At 51.3% G+C, this 20,298-nt stretch overlaps 1 protein-coding gene across 2 annotated transcripts; it reads right to left on the reverse strand.

The window, feature by feature from the left end:
- Nucleotides 1-230: 230 nt before the first annotated feature.
- WDR87 (WD repeat domain 87) lies at nucleotides 231-19,224 on the reverse strand. 2 transcript variants are annotated; one of them, XM_014734207.3, is made up of 6 exons: nucleotides 18,991-19,224; nucleotides 14,353-14,470; nucleotides 13,273-13,443; nucleotides 10,007-12,888; nucleotides 9,256-9,524; nucleotides 231-8,887 (listed from the first exon to the last, which is right to left on the reverse strand). In XM_014734207.3, the coding sequence occupies exons 2-6, from the start codon at nucleotides 14,425-14,427 to the stop codon at nucleotides 3,651-3,653; spliced, it is 8,634 nt and encodes a 2,877-aa protein (XP_014589693.3). In that variant the 5' UTR covers nucleotides 14,428-14,470; nucleotides 18,991-19,224; the 3' UTR covers nucleotides 231-3,650. The 2 variants fall into 2 exon arrangements, with proteins under 2 accessions (XP_014589693.3, XP_023505385.2); XM_023649617.2 differs by lacking the exon at nucleotides 13,273-13,443 and having other exon boundaries at nucleotides 18,991-19,163.
- Between the last annotated feature and the right edge of the window lie 1,074 nt (nucleotides 19,225-20,298).

Below are 20,298 nucleotides of genomic sequence, written 5' to 3' on the forward strand. Positions count from 1 at the left end.
CTCAATGTAAATTTAGGAGGTTGATAACTGGACAGAGGTTATGGAAAAGAATATCCCTATTCCTAGGAAATACACACTGAAATGTTCTATGTGACTTACTCTCAAATAGTTCAGACAAATATCATGTATCACCTACACAGCACACACACAGACACACACACACACACATCAAGAGAGAGTGATAAAGCAATTGAGGTAAAATGTTAACAATAGTTGAATCTGAATAAGGGTATACAGGTTTATTGCATTATTTTATTTTCGCAGTTTTTTGTCAATTTGAAATGATCTCCAAATGAAAAATAAAAAACAGGAAAACCCCAATGAGTTAATTCTTTTCACTCCATTCTCTCTTGAACCCACTCTAGTCTGGCTGTCTGTCCTACAACTCCACTAACATGCGTTTGTCAAGGTTACCAATTACACCTAGTTTGCCAACTCCAGTAGCCAGTTCTTAGTCTTTCTCTTGATCCGCCAACAGCATTTGACACAGGTTATTACTCCCGCCTTCTTGAAAGTCTCATCTTGAATTCTGGACACCACTCTTTAACGGCTCTTCTCTTACCTTCCTGGCTGCTCCTTCTCAATCCCCTAGACAGGTGCTCTTTACGTCCCCCTTTCCTAAACACTGGAGTGCCCCAGGCTCAGTCCTCAGAGCCGAGCCATCCAGGAGTTTCCGTGGGCTGTCAGGGTCATTCACAACTCAATCGGGCGTCTTTATTCACTCACCTTGGTGTGAGCATGTAATACTCTTCCAGGAAATGTAGACTCCTCCTCCCCTTGAGGTCTTACCCCAGGTCAACTTCCTATTACCTGTTTGCTGGCTCAGAGCAGCTGGTCGCTGTGCGTGGTAGGGAAAGTCTCTCACGCTATCCTGCACACCATCTGAGAGAAGGATGGGGGGCTGGAAAGCCTTTCTAATATCTTGGAAAGGTCTTAAGTATAGCTACCCAAAAATTAGAAATCTAGGGCCTGTGAGTGGTAGGTACTTGCTGAAGGTCATTCAAGTGATTACTAGCAACGTCCGTGCTAAAGCCCAGGTGTTTCTGCTCTCGCCGTAAGTGGTGATGTAACGTGTGTGTCAAGGACTTCCTCAAGAATCTGAGGGAAGCTACAGACTTTCTCCTGGGGGGAGGGGAGGGAGGAGGTGCCCAGCACATACCTATAATTTTTTCTCATCTAATTTCAGGAGCTTCGTGGACCCTTGAAGGGAGTTGACCTCTGGTTGCAAAACTCTGCTCTATCAGAAAACTCCCAAACATGGAGAAATCTATAGGATAGTTGATTCAGTGTCTTTGACAAATCAAAGGTGCAAAAGAACTGAGGAGAGGGGAGTGTAAATGTTTAAAAGAGTCTTAGGGGGCGGCCCCATGGCCGAGTGGTTGAGTTCATGTGCTCTGCTTCAGCGGCCCGGGGTTTCACTGGTTCGGATCCTGGGCGTGGACATGGCACCGCTCACAAGGCCATGTTGAGGCAGCATCCCACATTCCACAACTAGAAGGACCCACAACTAAAATATACAACTATGTACTGGGGGGCTTTGGGGAGAAGAAGAAGAAGAAAAAAGAAGATTGGCAACAGATGTTAGCTCAGGGCCAATCTTAAAAAATAAAAAGTGAAAAAATAACAGGGTCTTGGGAAGCATAACAATCAAATGCAGTGTATAGACCTTGCTTGAATTCTCATGCAAACAAATCAAGTATAAAAGGTCGTTTTGGGGGAGAACCAGGGAAATTTGCATAGAGTATTCGGTGATATTAAGGGATTATTATTTTGTTAGATGTGAAAATCATTATGTAAGAAAATTTTATTTCTTAGAAATGAGTAATTAAATCTAGGTGATGGGGACTTGGGGGTTCGTTATCCTACTTCTACTTTTGTGATTGAAAATTTTTATACTGAGGAGAAAATACAAACAAATCCTACTCTCTGCCTTTCTGGCAAAGACAAGAGGATACCTAGGTTGTCACAGCCAGTACCAAGGTTTTGAGGCGCCCTGGAGAGCCATCCATAGACTTCCCGACTCTGGGACCACAACAGGTAGACTGTTTTTTTTGTCACTGTGTTTCATTTGTTTTTGAGCAGAGGACCCAATGATATCCTGCAAAATGAGTTAGATAGATATTGCTATTCCCTTTCTGGGTCTTTCAGAGAACTTGTCCATTTCATCTATGTTGTCAAATTTATGGACATAGAGTTGTTCATAGTAGTCTCTATCCTTTTAATGTCTTTTAATGTAGGATCTGTAGTGATGTCCCCTCTTTCATGCCTGATATTTGTAATTTATGCTCTATCCCTTGTTTGACACAGAAAAGTAAACAGAGGCCAAAAAGGAGAAATGACTCCGGTCAAGACTGCAGAGCCAGCCAGGCCATCCTTAATTCTGCTGCCTTGCCCATCTGTTGGGTCAATCATCCTCTTTGAGGCTCCCTGTCCCCAGAACACAGCTATCATATACTCCACGTGCCCTGATATGTAGTCTGACGTGGAAGAGCCCAGTTACACCCCCAGGGCTCTCATCACCCTTGGCCTCCAAGGTGAGTCTGACTTCTCAGAATGTTCTCTTGCCCTGGATTCCTGGCTTCCCCACAAAAGCTAACTCAGGTGGAAGGAGCGGAACAACAAAGGAGCGGTTGGGATGGGGGTGGCAAATGGTCTAGATGGGCTACTTGCTAGAAGCTGTTGGAAGGCTCAGCTTGCCTGGAAAGAGGCAGTTTTGAAGCCTCCATGGTGGGGAGAAGAGATGAGGGAGGAACGTGAGCACCGGCAGTGACATCTTCCTCCACTTTGCTGCCCTTTTCCCGTTAACTCGCCTCCTTCATTGCTGGAGGGAAGGGCCTCAAGTCCCTAGACAGTTGTGAGGCCTATTTGAGCTTATACCTCATCTTCCACATTCTCGTTCTGTCATCCTCCCCACACCCCAGGTCTAGGTGTTGGCAAAGGAAGTGAAGACATAGGCCTCCCGCCTTTTGTTTCTGCTGTGACCTCACATGGCCTCATCCCTTAGTGCCGTCCGGCACTGAGGTCAGCAGGTGGTGCTGGCTAGAACTTGTTGAAGCTTTTTCCCTTACTGTGAGGGTCTACCCAAGACCCACCACACCTGCTGCGTGGGCCTCAAGTCATCAGCATGCACAGCTATGATCAGAGAAATGGAGTCTGACTCCACCGTGTACCCCCAAAACTAAGGGGACAAAATGCTTAGTCTTCTGATTCTAATATTAATTTTCTTTGCACTATATCAATTCCTCTTACATTAACAATGCCAAATATCCATTCTTTTTTGTGCCAGGTACTTTCCTTCCTATAGTCTTTAGGGGAGGTAGGTGGGAGGCAAGGAAGGAAGAGGCCTCCGGAGGGTGAGCACCAGTGGCTTTCGGGAAGTCTCCCGCCCCCAGGAGCATGTGGGCATCTGGTCTCCCTGGCCGCCTTTCTGGAGAAGCAGCCTGAGGAAAAGGGACGCATCACAGTGCTTGCTGCAAACGAGAACTTCCTCTTTATTCCACATACAAAACCTGGTTTCTGGAGCTGGGTAGGGAGAGGGCTGTGGCCTGGCTCTACCTCTGTGTGGGCCCTAGAGAGAAAGGTCTAGATTCTGGTCACAAGGCCTTTCTCCAGGCGGGAATGAAAAGTCCTGACCTCCCGTCAGTCCCAAATTAGGGGGTCGGAGCCACGACGTGGGGCAGTTCCTTGGTGAGGTGAAAATCAGCATGGGGTAGGCTCTTCCAGGCAAGTTCTAAGATCCCATACTGGGCGATGCCCATGGGAAGCATGGTACGCACGTTGTTCTGCCCGGGGAGGGCCACCACCTCCTGGAACTCCAAAGGACGTCTGCGGGCGTGAGGGCCACCGCAAAACAAGCGGTAGAACAAGCGCTCCCCGGGAGCCAGCTCCGTGGCCTTCAGCGCCTCTTCATAGATGATCTCTTGGGATTGGGGTTCCTCTCTCAGTAGCAGCTCCTGTAGCAGCTTCTGGATTCGGGGGGACTTAAGTTGGTACAGGTCCATGAGCTGGTGGAACTGTTCCATCCAAGCAGCCCTGTCTTTTGCATATCGCTGCTGCAACATCCGCAGAACGTGGTACAGTGCCACAAATGTCTCCCATTGAGGCACGGCTTCCTTTTCTTTAGGGATAGGCTGTGGCTTCTTCTCCAACTTGGGCAACTTGGGCAACCTGCCCTTATCCTTCAAAGCCCAGAAGTCCTTCTGGAACATCAGTGCTAGGGTTTGCTTTTCCGCGGAGGCGTGGGCACCTGGGGAAACATCTCTTGCGGCAGGATAGGAGCGCTGCATCTCCATCTCCTTGAGAGCGCTGGCTGTCTGCTGTGCCCGCGCGCTCCTGTAAGGCTCTCCTAGAAGATGCCAATTTATAGCCTTTGGGTCTGGAATCCTTTTGGTAGCTAATGGCAGCTTTGGTGTTGGGACAGGGAAAGGTCTGGGCCAGCTTTCCTTTTCCTTTCCTTTGATAGGAGGGATCACTTTCAGGTATTTTGGACCCATGGGTTCCTTCCTGGGTTTTGGGACACCTGTGCTTCGCGATTCTAGGGCCTGCCTGTGGCGGTACACTATGGCTTCAAGGATGGGCAGATGCATCCACTCTAGTTTTCCCTTTGAGGTGAGGTCTTTGAGCAGCTGGCACAATCTGTGGAAACTATGCCTGGAAAGCTGTTCTCCCGCCTCCATGCGTTCTAGGACACGGTGAATCCACTCACCGTCTGAGAGGCTCGCCTCTGTGTCTATTTCCTCAGCCAGGATGTGGGGCACAGGTAACTGTACCTCAGTCTCTGCCAGCAGAGATGGGTGATACTGCAAGAGCCACCGCCACTTGGGCCCCAGTGGTTTGCCATGGAGTTTCTGAGCTTCCACGGTCTTCCTCAAAATGTGGGATAAATATGGGGACGTTAAGTCCAGCTCTTCGGACTCCAAAATTCTATCCATAACTTGCAGAGGCGTGAGCTGATATTTCCTCAAGAGTTCTTCTTGTCTGTTGATAAACCTTGCTTCTGGGAATATCCTGAATGCCTCGAGATAAGTGGCCTTGTCTCCCCAGGATACTTGTTTCCTAGGCACTGGCTCTGGCCCCGGCCCCACCTCCCCCCTCCCCAGAGCTACTGAGATGAATTTCCTGGACGGTCTCCTCAGAAGGTCCAGTTTGATAGCACTGCGTCTGACCTTGGGGGTTCTTTTCCCGATAGCAAGGATTGTGTCTCTTTCTTGTAGGTCCTTTCTTCTCTTCTCTCGTAACTTCAACACTTTCTCTTTTTCGAAGATCTCTTTTTCCTTGTCTACCTCCTTCTCCTTATCTACCTCTTCTTCCGACGAGCTGCTCTGTTCTTCTTCTGTTTCATCACTCACACTTTCTGTCTCCTCCTCACTCATGCTTTCTTCCTTCTCCTCAAACGCTTCCTCCTCCGGAACCTCCTCCTCCTTCTTTTTCTCCTCCTCCCCTTCCTCCTCCTCCTTCTTTTTCTTCTCCTTCCCTTCCTCCTCCTCCTCTTCCTCCTCCTCCTCCTCCACTTCCTCCTCCTCAGACAAACTCTCTCGCTCTACTTCATCTAACAGGCTTTCCATTTCTTCATCAAAGCCCTCTTCTTCACTTCCCACGTCCTCCTGGACCACATCAACTGTCTTTAGCTCCTTGCTCTTTTCTGACCTCTGTTTAAGGAATGGCTCCACCTCCTCTTCGTCTGGTGTTTCTTCTTCCTCTTCTTCCTCTACGACTTCTCTCTGTTGCCCGGCCAGTCTCCTTTCTTGCTCAATCATTTGTTTCTCTTTCTTTGTCATTCTCTTTATTTCCTTGGCCAGTTTTCTCTGCTGCTTAGCCAATTTCTTCTCATCTTCAGTCACTTCTGATTGATCCTCAGAGAGACCCCACTCCTTGGCCTCAAGTGCTTGCCGTTTTTTGCTCAGTCTCCCTTCCTTAGCCAAGAGGGATCTCTTTAATTTTGTCATCTCTATTTCTTCCTGGGTTAGTTTCCTTTCTTGTTGGATAAGATTTTGAAGTATCTTCAAGACTGTGCTGCTCGCTTTTAGTGGTTCCTTGGAAACGCCCTTGCTGTGTTTAGCCAATCTCCTTCCTACCTTGGCTAGCTTCCTTTCTTCCTGGGCGTACACTCTCGCTCCTCTCGTTAGCTCCAATTTTCCTTTGGCAATGTCTCTTTTCTCTGTGGCCACTACCCTATCTTCATGTAACAGTATCTTCTCCTCTAGTGACAATTTCCTCTTAACTCGGTCTAATTCATCCTTAGTTGGTTTCTTCTGTCTTGAGGTTTCTTTAATCTCTCCCTTGGAGAGAGTTACCTTTCCCTCAGCCACCCTCACCTTCTCCTGAGCCAGTTTCTTCATTTCCATGTCCAACGCCTTTTCTTCCTTAGCAACATCCGACTTTCCTCGGAGCACTTCCAGTTCTTGAAATACTGCCCTGCTCTCTGCAGTTAATTTCATTTTGTCCTGGGCCAGTTGCTGCTGTTTCTCAGCAAGACTTTCCTGTTCTTGGGTCAGCTTTTTCTCTATTTCAGCCTGTTTCTCCTTTTCCTGGGCAAGTTTCTTCTTGTTCTCCACCAGCTTCTCCTCTAACTGTGTCAGTTTGTTCTTGTATCTGTCCAGTTTCTCCTTTCCTTGCACTAATGTCTTTCTGTCCTGGGTGAGGTTTTCTTTGAGCTGGAGTAAGTTCTCTTTCCTCTGAGCTAATTCCACCTTCTCCTGAATCAGAGTCTTCCTCCTCTGGGATAGCAGCTTACTCTTTGTGAGTTCCTCCGTTTCCTGGGCCAGTTTTGCCTGGTTTTTCATCAGTTCTTCCCTTTTCTTGGCAAGTCTTTCCTTTTCCTCACGCGGTTTTTCTTTGTCCTGGGCCAGTTTCTTCTCTTCCTGTGTCAGCAGCTCTTCTTCTCGGACCAATTTTTCCCTTTCCTCAGCCAGTTTTTCTTCTCGCCAGGCCAGTGTCTTCTCTCTCTGAGCCCGTACCTCCTCTCCCTCTGGCCGTTCTTTCTCCTTCTGATTCAGTTCCTTTTCTTTCAAAGCCAGTCCCTCCTCTTGCCACGCCAGCTCTTCCAGTTCCTGGGCTAGTTCCTTTTCTTGCCATGCTATATCTTGCTCCTTCTGGGCCAGTTTTTCCATTTTCTGGATGAATACATTTTTTACCTCGGCCAGCTTCCCTCCTTTCTTTGCCATTTTCTCTTCTTCTTGAGCCAGTTTCTCCAATCTCTTGGCCAGTTTCTTCCTTTTCTGGGCCAATTTCTCTGCTTCCCGGCTTATCTTCTCCTCTTTTTGGGCCAGGTTTTCCTCTTTCTGAATGAGCTTCTTCTGTGCCTGGACCATACCCCTATCTCTCTGCGCCAGCTTCCTCTCCTCCTGGGCCAGCTTCCTCTCCTCCTGGGCCAGCTTCCTCTCCTCCTGGGCCAGCTTCTCTTCTTCTTGTGCCAGCCTCCTCTCCTCTTGGGCTCGCTTTCTTTTTGCTTGCGCTCGTTTCGTCTCGACCCAGGCTTGTTTATGTTCTTTCTGGATCTGTCTCTGCTCTTCCATCACCAGCTCTTCCGCTTCCTCCCACTCCTGAGACAGCTCCTCTTCCTCCCAGGTCATTTCCTCCTCATCCTCAAGCACCCGATCCCTGGACCTGGCTGACAACGTTGCTTCCCAGATCGCTGCCCACTCGTCCCATTTCTGCTTCCTCCCATCTTCATACGGCTTCTCCTCCTCTGGGAGTAGCTTCTTCTTGTCCTCTTGTGGTTTCTCCTCTTCCCCAAGATGCCTCCTGTCCCACGCTTCCTTCCATTCAGCCCAGGACATCCCTGACTCACGGGAGGCCCGCTGCCAGTCATCCCAGGACTTCTTCCACTCTTGCCACGACAGCCTCCTCTCATCCCGAACTGGGCTTCCTTCTTGCTCAACCACCTCCCACTGCCGTTTGGCCATTTCTCTCATTTTCTTACTCACGTCCGGCTCTCTCTTGGTCACTGTCACCTCCTTTTTCTCCACTTGTGTTTCCTGCCGGGCTGCTTCCCTCTCTGGCTTAGTGGGCTTCTTCAAGGCTTTCTTCTCCTTCTTCGATATTCGTTTGCCCTTGGTTAGCTCGCCTGGCTCTAAAAAAATAACTCTCTTTTTCTTGGCCTTTTTGAAAATCAAGGGGGTTTCGTGCAAGTCCTGCGTGCCCGTTGCTTCCTTTTGCTCGTGCGTCTGCTCCCTTAGTATCTCTTCCATGTCTGCGATCACCGCGTCCTCTCTAATCGCTCCTTCGTGAAAAAAAATTGGTTTCTCCTCCGGCCAGGTTACATCCCAGTCGAGGTCCTCAAACAGGACATCGCTTTCTTGCTTCAACAGGGGGCAGATCTCCCGAAAGAGGTCCCAGCTGGCTTGCTCATCTGCCAGCACCTCCTCAGCCATGGTCACCAGCTCGGTGTTTAGAGCGTCTAACATTTGCGGTTGGGAACCGGCTATCCTCAGGGTCAGGAGCCGACACAGATCGTCCCGCCAGGACACAGAGGCAGCTCTGTGGCCAGGCGCTCCAGCCGCACCTCGCCCTTTGCCTTTCATCCTCCTCACAACTGGGGCTTCCCTTTCGGGAGACAGAGGTTCCTCAGTTATAACTTGACCTTTTTTTGTCTTCTTGTGCCTCTTGACTGGTTTTTGAGCTCTCTTCTTGCCTGTTTTGTCACGGATTTTCCTCAGCATCTTCAGGCTGAGCACGACTTGATCCCTTGAGGTGTCTTTCTCTGGAGGTGGTTGTTCAGCGTCTTTGGACATCCTTAGTACACTGAGGATGGAGGACCGTGTGGAGTAGATGGCCACGTCCTCCCCCTCAGGCAGCACAGCTTCAGTCGCAGCCTCTTCACCCTCTGAGGGAGCTGGCTCCCTGTCAGCCTCTTTTGTCTTCTTGAGGCTTCGCAACCATTTGCGGGCTGTGGAGAAGATCAGCAGATGTGGATAAGGAATGCACGGGAGGCTTAAATGAAACCCTTCCCAACATCTGGTGTGAACCAAGAGGAACTGCCATAAAAGAAGGAGCAACAGAGGGGGCTGAGGCCTTAAAAAATAAAAAAAGGCATTCTCCTTGCTTTATTCCCAGTGCCCCACACCCCCAAATCCTAGGGAGATAGGCCTTGGGCTCTCTCTGAGTTTCGGTGGGTTTTTCCTTGGTAAGGTTCTTTTCTGTGAAAAGATCTTTCCACTTATCTCGATTCCTAGCTGATATCCCTTGACCCACTCTAGCCCTAACTGCCCTGCCTCTCAGGGCCCTGAGGCATGAGCCAGATCACCCCGTACATACTGTGCCTTTTGCTTCCTGGTCGACTTCGTCTTGGACCTTTGCCCGGCTTGATGCCAACCTCAGACTCTTCAGGAGCTGTATCAGCTTGCTTGCGATCAGATAGTTCAGAAGCCCTGGGGACTTCTAAAGAGAAAGAAGGCCTTTCAGCTCCTTGTGACAAGGTCAGGTCTCCACTCAGTCGCTGCTCCACTTGAGTATGAAGGATTTGGAGATCTGTAGCCCGCATCCCCAGCAGATGGTCCAAGGGTTCCTCCCCAACCATTTCCTGCCTATGGAAGTCAAAGGAGAGGAAGGACCACGCTGAATCAGGGACCAGAGGCAGAGTGAGAAGGAAACAGCTGCTGTGGAGAGGCAGGGGTCTTGGCAAAGTGGCCAACAGAGACAGACAGTGTATGTAGAGGGAAAGGATGGTCAAGAAGAAATAAAAAGCCTGGGGAGCCAAGATGGCAATGAATGGAGTGAGCTGCATGGGGGCTGCAGGGGGAGGATAAAAGGATGGAAAGGGGAACTTGAAGAGGTAGGAGGATAGGGATAGGAGACAGGGATAGGAGAAGAAATGGAGAAAGGGGTGAGCAGTCAGGGGATGGCCAAGACAGTCTAGGAAAGGAAAAGGACTGTGAAGAAGGAAACAGCCCAGGAAGAGCTGCTGAGCAGGGATGAAGGGATGGCAAAGCAAGGGAAGGGCAAAATGGGGAAGGGCGAGAAGCAAACTGAAGCTAGTAAAGAACTGAGGAAGGCACAAAGGACTCACTGCATCTCCCGGAAAGTCTCTCGGTTATGGATCAAGTCTAAGAGCGAGGTCTTAGAGTGGATTCCGGTCTCACGCATGAGGGACAGGGCCTTATTCCTCACTCTTTGGTCCTTGTCCATTAGTCCTTGGGCCAGAGGCATGGCAAAGAGACGAGTAATCATTCCTAGACGCTTCAGTCCTTCCCAGGCTAGCTCTCGGATCAGTGGGTTGGAATGGGCTGTGTCATCCAGCAGACAATGGGCTGCTTCGGAACGCAGGGATGGAGGCACCTGGTAAGAGGCAAAGATTTGCCCGAGCACGCCGATACAACATTGGTACCTCAGTGGAGGAGCGTGGGTCATAAGGTTGAGGAGCGTCTCAACCAGGCTGTTCACAGCTACTTCACTCATCTTTCTTCCCAGCCAACTGCGGTTTGCTGAGTCTGTAAGGACATTGTAGGTCATGTCCTTAGACATTCTCATTTCTAGGAAGTCTTCATCCTCTTTTTCTTCTGGATGTTGTCCTGCATCACTTATAGCTCTTACCCTACTGTGCCAGAAGAAGAATTGATGAGTCTTGTCCCATTCGAGTTCGCGCACAGGTGAGTGCAGGTTGCACTGTAGGTATATCGGGCTGCCTTCTGGCCAAAGTCGGGCACGAATCACTGAGTTGGGGATGTAGCAATCAGGAGCGAAGGGCCATTTACGCCCACGACCAAAGTAATGTCGCAATATCTGATAGGGGTTGAGTCCATCCCAGGTAGTCAGCTGTAACTGGGGAGGAACCACATAATGTGGAGGAGGAGGTTTGCTCGCTTGCGTCCCCTCGATTTCCTCCTTCTGTAAGAATTCGTGTCTGGAGGTAGACAGTAACATGGTGTTCCCTTCCTCATCTTCTTCTATGACGTGTGGCACAGTGTGGTCAAAGGCAATGGCCCGCTTATTGACAAGGCTCTCCAGCCCCACTAGTTCCTGTTGCCCTTGTCCAAGGTAGCTATACTTGGGCACAAACAGGGTCTCAAAGGAGAAGAAGAAGCTTGGTAGGAACGGCTTGGGGACTTCGAGCACTTCATCTGTCATGCTGATAATGGAAAGGCGAACCAGCATGGCTGGGGGGAGCAGCTTTAAACAGGACACCAGATAAAGACTCTGGTTGAAGGTCACAAGCAGGTCTCCCCGGTCATTGGCGAAGCAGAGCGGGCCGAAGTGCAGTGACGAGTCCAGCATGGCTACAAGTCTGCCATGGAAGTTCCAGATCCGGACAGAGCCGTCAACACCACCTGTGACGAAAAGATTCAAGGACAGGCAGACGTCAAAGGATGTGATGGCACACTGGTGCAGAGGCAATGTTTCTATGAACACTGAGCCCTCCTGTGACCCAGAGGACAGAAAGTCATGGAACTTCCAGAGACGCAGGCAGTTAGTCTCCGTGATGGCACCCACAGACTTGGGCAAGAGGACCAGGTGTTTCAGGTGACAGCTGCTGAGAATGCTGGCAAGGGGCCGCAGACGTACTCTGACCCCCTCAAGAACAGCTTCTGATAGGTGTACGTAGTCATCCATTCCATAGGAACAGAGCAAAGAGTTTTCTCGGCCACCAAAAATCCCTCCAGGCAGCGTGGAAAGTGCCAGGACAGCCCCAAAGTGCACGAATTTCTCTATTCGGGCACAGCTGTGCTGGGAAAGCACCCTTATCATACCACTTTGGTGCCCAGAGAACATCAGTCCTTCGAGACCCCGACCCAGGTGGAAGTGCCCGTAAGCCAGGCATTGCACCAAGTCCTGAGAATTTGGTGAGGTGCTTAAGAGATACTTGGCTGGGCAAGGGCAGCGGGTTGTGTCAAACACCAGCACCTCTGGGCCACCTGTTGCTACAAAGAGCTCCTCCTTATTTGGGTCATAAGCCCAATCCATAGCCCGGTCCAGGATTGAGAGGGGCCAGGTGAGAACCAAAAGATCCCCTGTTAACGGGGACACAAAACGCAACAAGCCATCCTCAGTAGTGCACAGGATCCGGAACCAGTTAGGACCACAGCGGACCCGACGCAGCTGCTGGGGAGCGGAGCCGCAGACGTTGAAGAGGCTGTAGAAGCAGGGCAGAGAGCGCAAGGAGAAAGTGTGGGTGGTCTGGCAGAAGAAGGTAGTGCTGTCGACGAACTGGAGTCGATACAGCTCCTCGCCGAGTTCTAGCTGCCGCAGCAGGCTCCCCGAAGTCAAGTTCCACTCCTTGATCAAGCCTTCCTTGCCAGCTGTTAGCAGGGTGTGGGCTTCTGGCCGGCTGCGGATGCATATCACTGCTAAGTAATGGGCCTTGAAACTGTGGAGAGACTGGCCCCGACCGAGGCTCCAGACTTGGATTTCCCCAGTCTTGTTTCCGGCATAGAGAAAGCCCTGATCGAAACAAGTGAAGCAGCAGGTGATCGAGGAGCCGCTGGTGGTAGACGTGAACCTCTTCACCTCTGCCAGCCGGCCATGGCCCTGGCGCTCAAGCATCCTCACCACAGTCTCACAGAGGGCCAGGAGGGAGCCGTTGGGGCCATTCAACGTGATATCCTGGACAAGCTCTTCGCTAGGCATGGACACAGTGTGGGCTATCTGGAGGCCCTTGCCGCTCCGCTCGATGAACCAGGTGACCACTGCTCCCAGGATGCCTGACAGAAGCATCTTCATTTCCGGGTCGTAGCAGAGGCAGCTGATGTTAAAGCGGCAGGGCACTAGACTCAGAGGTTTGAAGGACCGAAAGTGGTCCCCGAAGAGCCGCAGGAGCAGGTCACCGCAGTAGACCACGAGGATATGAAAGGAGCCTGTGTGGACCATGGACTGGATGGGCGGCAGTCGCTCGGTCATGGAGAACGTTCTCTTCTCGACCATGTCCTCGGTTTTGCTCTTCATCCATACTACAGCCTAGAAGAGAATAAAGATGGAAACTGCCTAGAAAAAATAGCAGAAGAGGAAAGGGCAGAATATTATCAGCTATTTTTCCCTGTTCTTGTGCTAAGGAGGAATTGGAACACTCTGGATTTTACCTCTCGGTTATGGCGGTTGGAAATACTGTAGAAGCAGCACGGGCCTAGGACTCGTTCCCGAACCTTAGCGTCCTTTAGGGGAACCGTGAAATCTTTTCAGTATGGAGGCCATAACTGGAGAAGGGACGGGGGCGGGAGTCCTGGATCCAGGTCACTTTCATTCAAGGATATATCTGCCTTTGCCAATCTGGGTGGAGAGTTCCTATGGGCATGGCCCCTACAGAATGGGCTAAGAAGGAGAAGGAAGGCCAGCCGGGTTTACCTGTAATTCCCTTGTGCCTGCTGTCACCCAAGAGAGGGAGGCAAAGAAGTTGGCATCACTGACGTAATGGCATATGAGCGGCATATTTTGAGGATGGCGAGACTCTTTGAACAGTATCTGGGACCGGTCACTCAGCACAACTACCTCATTCTTTGGGTCATCTAAAGTTTCCTGGGGAGAGGCATGGCATAAACTAAGAGACCAGGACCCCACGTGCACCAAATACATTCTCACACCAGTCACAATTGAAGCAGTTCCCAAAGTCATGCCTCGACCCCAAGGACCACTCCTGTTACGCCTTCACATGCACAGCTTATCACCTGTGGGACACGTGCACGTCGCAAGCATGTAGCAAAACCCCCAACACAAGAGAGAACCAAACCCCTACAGGGCCTGTAGTGGCACATTTTATAGTGTGAGCACAGGGAAAAGCGATGTTCTTCTCCACATGAAGTTGGCCATCCGTGTCCTCTGACATTCTCCCTTCTGTCTAAAAGGTACATATGTCATAAAAGACACATTTAACAGATTACCCAGGCATGTAAGTGCTCCGCCATGTACCCACATGTAACAGGGTGTCCTGAAAGTCTTACTTAGTGCAGCTTTAAGTTATTAAAACTGACTTTCAGGACACCCTACCTGGCCTTTAAATTTGCCAGAGGAAGATAATATATACACAACATACATACAATATATATTATCCCACAGTGCTCGAGCATGGTCTATGAAACGTGCACCCGGGATCCTTTTACCCGGAGCCACCCACAGCAAAACTGAGGTTGGCAAATGTTCTCTCTGGTGCCTTCCCCCTTCTCCTTCAGAAAAATCTCTGTTCCCAGAGGGTTGGTTCCTCTGACAATGCTCCAAAGTGTTCACCTTCCGCTATCAAAATGTCCTTGCAATAGGTCCCTGGACTCATTTGGAAAGTGATGGCCCACTTCCTAGTAAGACGACAACTGTCTTTATGGTCTACCCTGCCTGCTTCCTGCTTCCATGGAAAACCTGTGCTCCTCTGAAGGGCTTATAACTATTAAAATAGATAAAGGCCAATACCATGTTGATGTCCCACATATACGTTACCTTGCTTTTCTCTATGGTGTCACTTAAGAGGTATTTAAAATCCTTCAGCGGGGGAATGAGTCGGGGCGAAGACATCACCTCGATTATCTCCTGGTCCTCAGGACCGTTGCTTAAAAACCTGTGGGAGTCCGAAAGAGGCCCTCTTAGCCACTCCTGCTATTTGAGGAGCTAGGACTGAGAAGGCAAGATTCATGAATTCATGTTTATTGGACGCTTTTTGGATGGCGGGAACCATGCGTAAGACACACCTTCTCATTTAACCCTTGCTACAGCCCAGCGAGACAGGTACCACCTCATTTTACAGACAGAACACTGAGGCTGGGAGGCGGGGAGTGAAAGAGCCAGCGGTTGCATCTTCATGTAGGCTGTCACAGCCCAGTCGGATACTCCGAGTGAGGGAAGCAGAGAAACCTAGAGAGGGGCTAGAAAGGTGTACTGCCACAGGCAAATCATAGCTCTTTGCTGCTGGTGGTGTGTCCAGAGAGCATTTTGCGAGGACTCGGGAGTTCCCCAAGTATGGTCCCCGGACCTCCTGCACCAGGTCCTGGGGGAGGGGGTACGTCTTCCAATGCAGATCCCGAGGTCCCGCCCTAGACCCACTGAAGCAGAATTCCGGAGGTGGGACCCGGGGACCTTCACGTGTAACACGCTCCCCAGGTGATTCCATGGACAGTCAAGTCTGCCTCCTGAAATAGGAAATCGAGATAAGGGGCGCCCAGGAGTAGGAGTCAGCCCCCCCAGCGCGGCTGGAGAGAGAAGCCCGCCATTGGGCGTGCAGGCTTTCCCAGGCTCGGGAACCGAGCGGCTCTCTGACGCGGGATCCGTCCGCTGTCATCATCCTCTCCCCCAGGCCCTTCTCTCTGGCCTTCATGAGGACAAACCTCTACTTTTCCTGTTTGGATTGTGAATAAATCCCACTTTTAAGAAGCTCCCTCTGTCAGGGAGCCTGTCATTACTGGTCTGACGATGTGCTTGTTTTCCTCATTTGTAAAATGAAAATGCCAGTCTTGCCTACTTCACAGGATTGTTGCAAAGATCAAATAATTCCTGTGAATACCTTCTAAAGTATACTCTGAAGCAACGAACAATTTGGATTGCTGTTTTTAGGCTGGCTGGGTTCTCAGACAAGTATTTATTTCCTTCCAACCCATACTTTGTACTCTTCAGCGGCTCTGCGCATATGACAGCTGTATTTCTATCTGGCCAGCAGAGGGCAGTGGAGGCCATCCTTGTGCCTGCCAGATGAAGGAAAACTGACGCGCTCTCAGTTGAGAGAAGTGGTCCCGAAGTGTGGTCCCTGGAGCAGGAGTGTCAGCATCACCTGGGAACTTGTTAGAAATGCCAGTTATCGGGCCCTACCCCAGACCTACTGAATGGGAAACTCTGAGCTTAGGGACCGCAAATCCGGGTTTTAACAAGCTCTCCAGCTGATCTTACGCGCGCTAAAGTCTGAGAACCACTGGTTTGGAGAGCTGTGGGAGTTCCAGGTTACTTTGGCCTGGGCCTCGTGAGGCAAGATCTCACCATCTCCCTTATGCATATGAAGAACGTGAACTCAGAGAGGGAAAGGGGTGTGTTCAAGGCCACGCAGGGCAGATTCAAGACTCGGACCCAATCCACCGTTCAGGATTCTTCCACCACGTCAGAGGAGGAAGAGGTTCTGTCAGCTGATGCTAAGGAAGCTCTTTGACCCACGAACGCACTAATGGGAACTGAGGACCGGCTGTCAGACATCAGCAGCCCCTCGCTCTTCCCACTCCCCACAAGGCTGCGGGCTGCCCTCCCTCCATATCTTTGTCCATTCTCTTCCCCCGTAACCCTGCACTTACTATTCTTTTGGACCCCCTTTCAGGAGCCAGTGTGATCGGCTTCAGATCCTGCACATCAGTGGATGGGCCTGCGGGCCAGCCCCACAGCTCAGATTTACCCCACTGGCACTTCCTGAGGCCCCAGAGCTGCTGAGCGAGTAGTCGTTAGTAACAAATTTGCAGTCACTGCCATCAGTTTCCCTTGTCCCTAATGTGTCCTCGGGGTCGAACCTCTCTTAACCAGGCTACAAAAACGAAGCAGTTGGGTCCCTTTGGGGGCACAGGCCTTGGGGGTTAGTGAGAAATAAGACCTTCAACCCCCAAACCTCTGCTTATTTTTTTGCCACTCTCCCATCCCATACACCAGGTTCCCCAGGTTACCGTCAGAGGAAACCTCTCTCCTAAAACCCCCACACTTGATTCCTAATCCCATTACCTGCCTTAAAAGCAAGCCCAGAGTGAGCTCCAGATGCCTTAATCCCAATGGTCTTGACTTTTTACTATCTTGATAACCCAAAGGTGATCTAATGGGAGAATTCAAGCCGTGCAGCCAATTCAGGGGAGTCCGTATTTGGGGCCGAGATATGGTATGTCCTGCTGACTATGGAGACGAACCAGGTCTGTCTGGGCATTGACACTGGCACTACATCCTTTTTCTTAGCCGCAGTCACTCCAACGTACTGTGTCAGCGGTGGCGGGAGGGAAGAACGCCATCCCAGGAGCCCTGCCGTTGTGAAACAGAATTGGCGGTAGGGGACGCTGCACCCCATGACTCCACTGGGCTCCTGGGCTCCTTTGGGGTCCCTCCTTGGCTCCATATGCTCTGTCGTAGGATTGTGAGGGCACTCAGTTCCGCCCCATAGAACTTACAGTTCGGCAGGGAAGGCATACAGCAAAGAATAGGCATAAAACTGATTACAGTGGGAAATTCTGGGTGAGGGGGTACATTATTCTTTGAATTTTTCTGCAATTTTTTTCTCAAACTTAAATTACGCGAATGCTTCACCTTGAAGAAGGAAACGAACAAAATGCCCTGAGTACATGTAACAAGGAGACGCGGCCACCCAAAAGGAGGGTGATGTGCGCTCCACACTTTGAGGTAGGGCCCTGCGTGGATCCTGCAGCTTTACAGGTGGCCCTCACGTTGGGGGACAAGGGTACAGAAGGCTCAGCTGGCATCAGAAGGACCTAATTAGAAGGGCTATAACGCCAGAGGACAGTCTTGGCTTACTCTGTTTTTTGAATGACGTTACTGATAAGGAGCCCGAGTCTGTCCCCAGGGCCTGGGAATGCTACTCGGGCCTTACAGGTGACTTCTCAGCTAGGGCTGGGGCTGTAGACTTCACTTTTTTTATGGAAAGAAACAATCTTCCAGGCTGACAAACGCACATGATCAGGGTGGGCTAGTTTTTACTGGCGGGGGGAAGAGTGACCTGGGAGCAGCAACAGCATCTAGAACTGATTAAGTTGGAAAGCTGTAGCCAGGCACTTTATATCTATTGTTTCATTTAATTTTAACTATGATTCTGTGACTTAGCTATCAACCTCAATTCAATTAAACAACTTTTAAAAACGGACATGGTAAGAATATTCCAAACACACTAAGGAGCGTTTAATGAAAAGAAAGTCACCTTTTCACCTCCGATCACCTGTCCTTCTGTTTCCCCTTCTCAAAGGTAACCCTACTTGTGTCTTTCTACAGGTGTTCTGTACCTACACAAGCATACAGTATATGTAAAAACATTCTTTTTCTTATACAAATGCTTATATGTTATGTACACAGCTCTGCACCTTTTTCTCACATAATATATCTTAGAGACTAACTCATTAAAACATATAGCTCTGTCTCATGTTTCAGCAGTTGCCGGCTGCATGATATCCAACTGTGTGGCTGAACTATCATTTATTTATCCAAATTCTATTAATGGCCATTGGGCAGTTTCTGTCCTTTTGCTACGGCAATCCACGCCACAAATGAATGTCTTTGTTAATGCCTCAGAGTTTTAATTTTATTTAACTTCAGTGAACTGAAAACTGAAGCAATGTCAATCCTTTTTTCATTAAACATAACTTATTTTGGCTATATTGGGTTAAATAAATTTCACTTTTTTTAGTGTAAAGTTTAAAATTGCGTGGCTTGTGTTTAATTTCTATTATAGTACTGCTTTAGATTGTCACTGTGTGCTGGTGGTCTGAAACCCCGACTGGACTTAGCTCCTTGAAGGTAGGAACCCAACCTGTCTTTTGTGTCCGCGTAATCACGCGACCTGGCATGAAGTAGGTGCTTAATACATGTTTGTTGAATGAATGAGCAAATGAGTAACCTTCTGCCCTCTCCCAGGAATCAGAAAATACAGTGTGCTTCCCAGTTTCGAGTCTTACTGCGCATCTGCTCGCAAGGAAGGATGAGGTGGGCAGGGTATTGACTGGGTTTTCTTGGCCAGAGGACCTTGCAATTCCAGCCAATTCCCTCAGTAACCCCTACGGAGTAGGAGTGGCAACATCCAATTTTTTTAAAAAGGGTCGGATCTCTGATTATGTCAGCAGCTGGACTAAATTTGGACAAAATCTCCCAGGCCGTAGGTACTCTCTAAACACCAGTTACTCTCAGAATGCGCGATCAACGAATGGATGGCACATAACAGGGCCTCCGGGGCAGCCCCCTGGGTGGGAGTCACCAGACTCCTGTCGCAGGCACAGCTCTGGAGCCGCCTGGGCCGGGCAGAAGCGACCAGACCCGCGTCCCTACACCCTCGGGCGTCCCGGCCCTCCGCGTGGGCGGGGAAGGAGGGCGTGGCCGCCTCTTCCAGGCGGGGGCCGCGCCTATTACCTGCGACGACAGGACTCCCGACAGGGGATGGGTACGGCGTGGGGGGCGGCACCCAGGAGCTCCTACGTGAAGGACCAGACCTCGAAGGAGCACCTGAGGAGCCACCTTGGGGATGCTGCGGGAGGACCGGGCCGGCAGAGCGGTTAGCCCCGCAACCCCGCGCGCCGCAGACTGAGTCTGGCGAGGGGCGTGAGCGCGCGTGCGTACTGGCGCGCGCCCGGCAGGAAAGAGCCCAGCGCGAGACCCCGCGCGCGCGCTCCTTCGAAAGGAAAAAAATTCCTCCGCGCGGGGGCCCGCGGCAATTTAGGCCGGCGCTGGCCCGCGAGCGCGCGTGCGCGAGCGCGCACACACGCCCGCCGCCGCCGCCGCTCCCTTCGTTGGGGGTCTAGCGCACTGCTCTTCGTCCCCGCCTCTCCCGAGGCTCGCGCCCTCGGGGTAAGTACCTCGCGCTCGCGGAGAGGGAGGGAGAGAGTCCGCCGAAGGAAAGGAGGAGGCGGACAGGGCTGGGGAAAAGGGAAAAACCGCCCTCGCCGTGCGAGGAGCGCGGCAGCCGCGTTGGAGTCTGCAGAAGACACGCCTCCATCCCTCACGCCCCTCGGGGCTGCGGAAGTGCTCTGGAGACTGGAGCGGCTCGGAGCCGACAGGTGGACTACCATCCCCAGAAGGCGGCGCGGGCCTGCGCCTACTGCTCCCGGCAGCCTCTGCGCGCCAGGCTTTTTTCAGTTTGCTGCCGCCTAGGGCGAAACTACAGTTCCCGGGAGGCCTCGCGCGAAGCGGCTTGGAAGTGGGCAGCCTGGAAGTCACTCGGGCCACCGGAGCTGGCGGCGTCTCCAGCGAGCCGCGCGGGGCCGGACGCAGCGCTCGTGGGGCCCGCGGGGCGGGCAGCCGGGACGCCCAGGTATGTGGCTCCGGGTGCAGGGGCGGCCTCTTGCAAGGGTGGCGCGGAATCGGTATCCGCTCGGACCCCGGGGGTCAGCGCGGCAGGCTACCGGGCGGATGGCCGGGTGTGGGCACCGGTTGTTGGGGGCGGCGGCGCCGGGACTCGCGCCCTCCGGACCTGGCCGGACCCGTGCCCGCGTGGCTCAACTTTCCAGACGTGCTACCCGGCGCTGTGCGGAAGAGCGTGGAGGGTTCGCGTCCTGGCTCTCCCACTCCGGAGCTGCGATCTGGGGAAACCGCGCCGAACCTCTGTTTCCCCATTCGGTGAAACGGGGGAAGAAGAGTGTCTGTCTTTTGCTGGGGATTCTGTTGAGATCTGGCGAATAGAGATTTTGGCACATAGAAGGCGCTTATTGACGTGTTTGCGCT

Source organism: Equus caballus, chromosome 10 (genome assembly GCF_041296265.1).
Source record: "Equus caballus isolate H_3958 breed thoroughbred chromosome 10, TB-T2T, whole genome shotgun sequence".
NCBI classification, from domain to species: domain Eukaryota; kingdom Metazoa; phylum Chordata; class Mammalia; order Perissodactyla; family Equidae; genus Equus; species Equus caballus.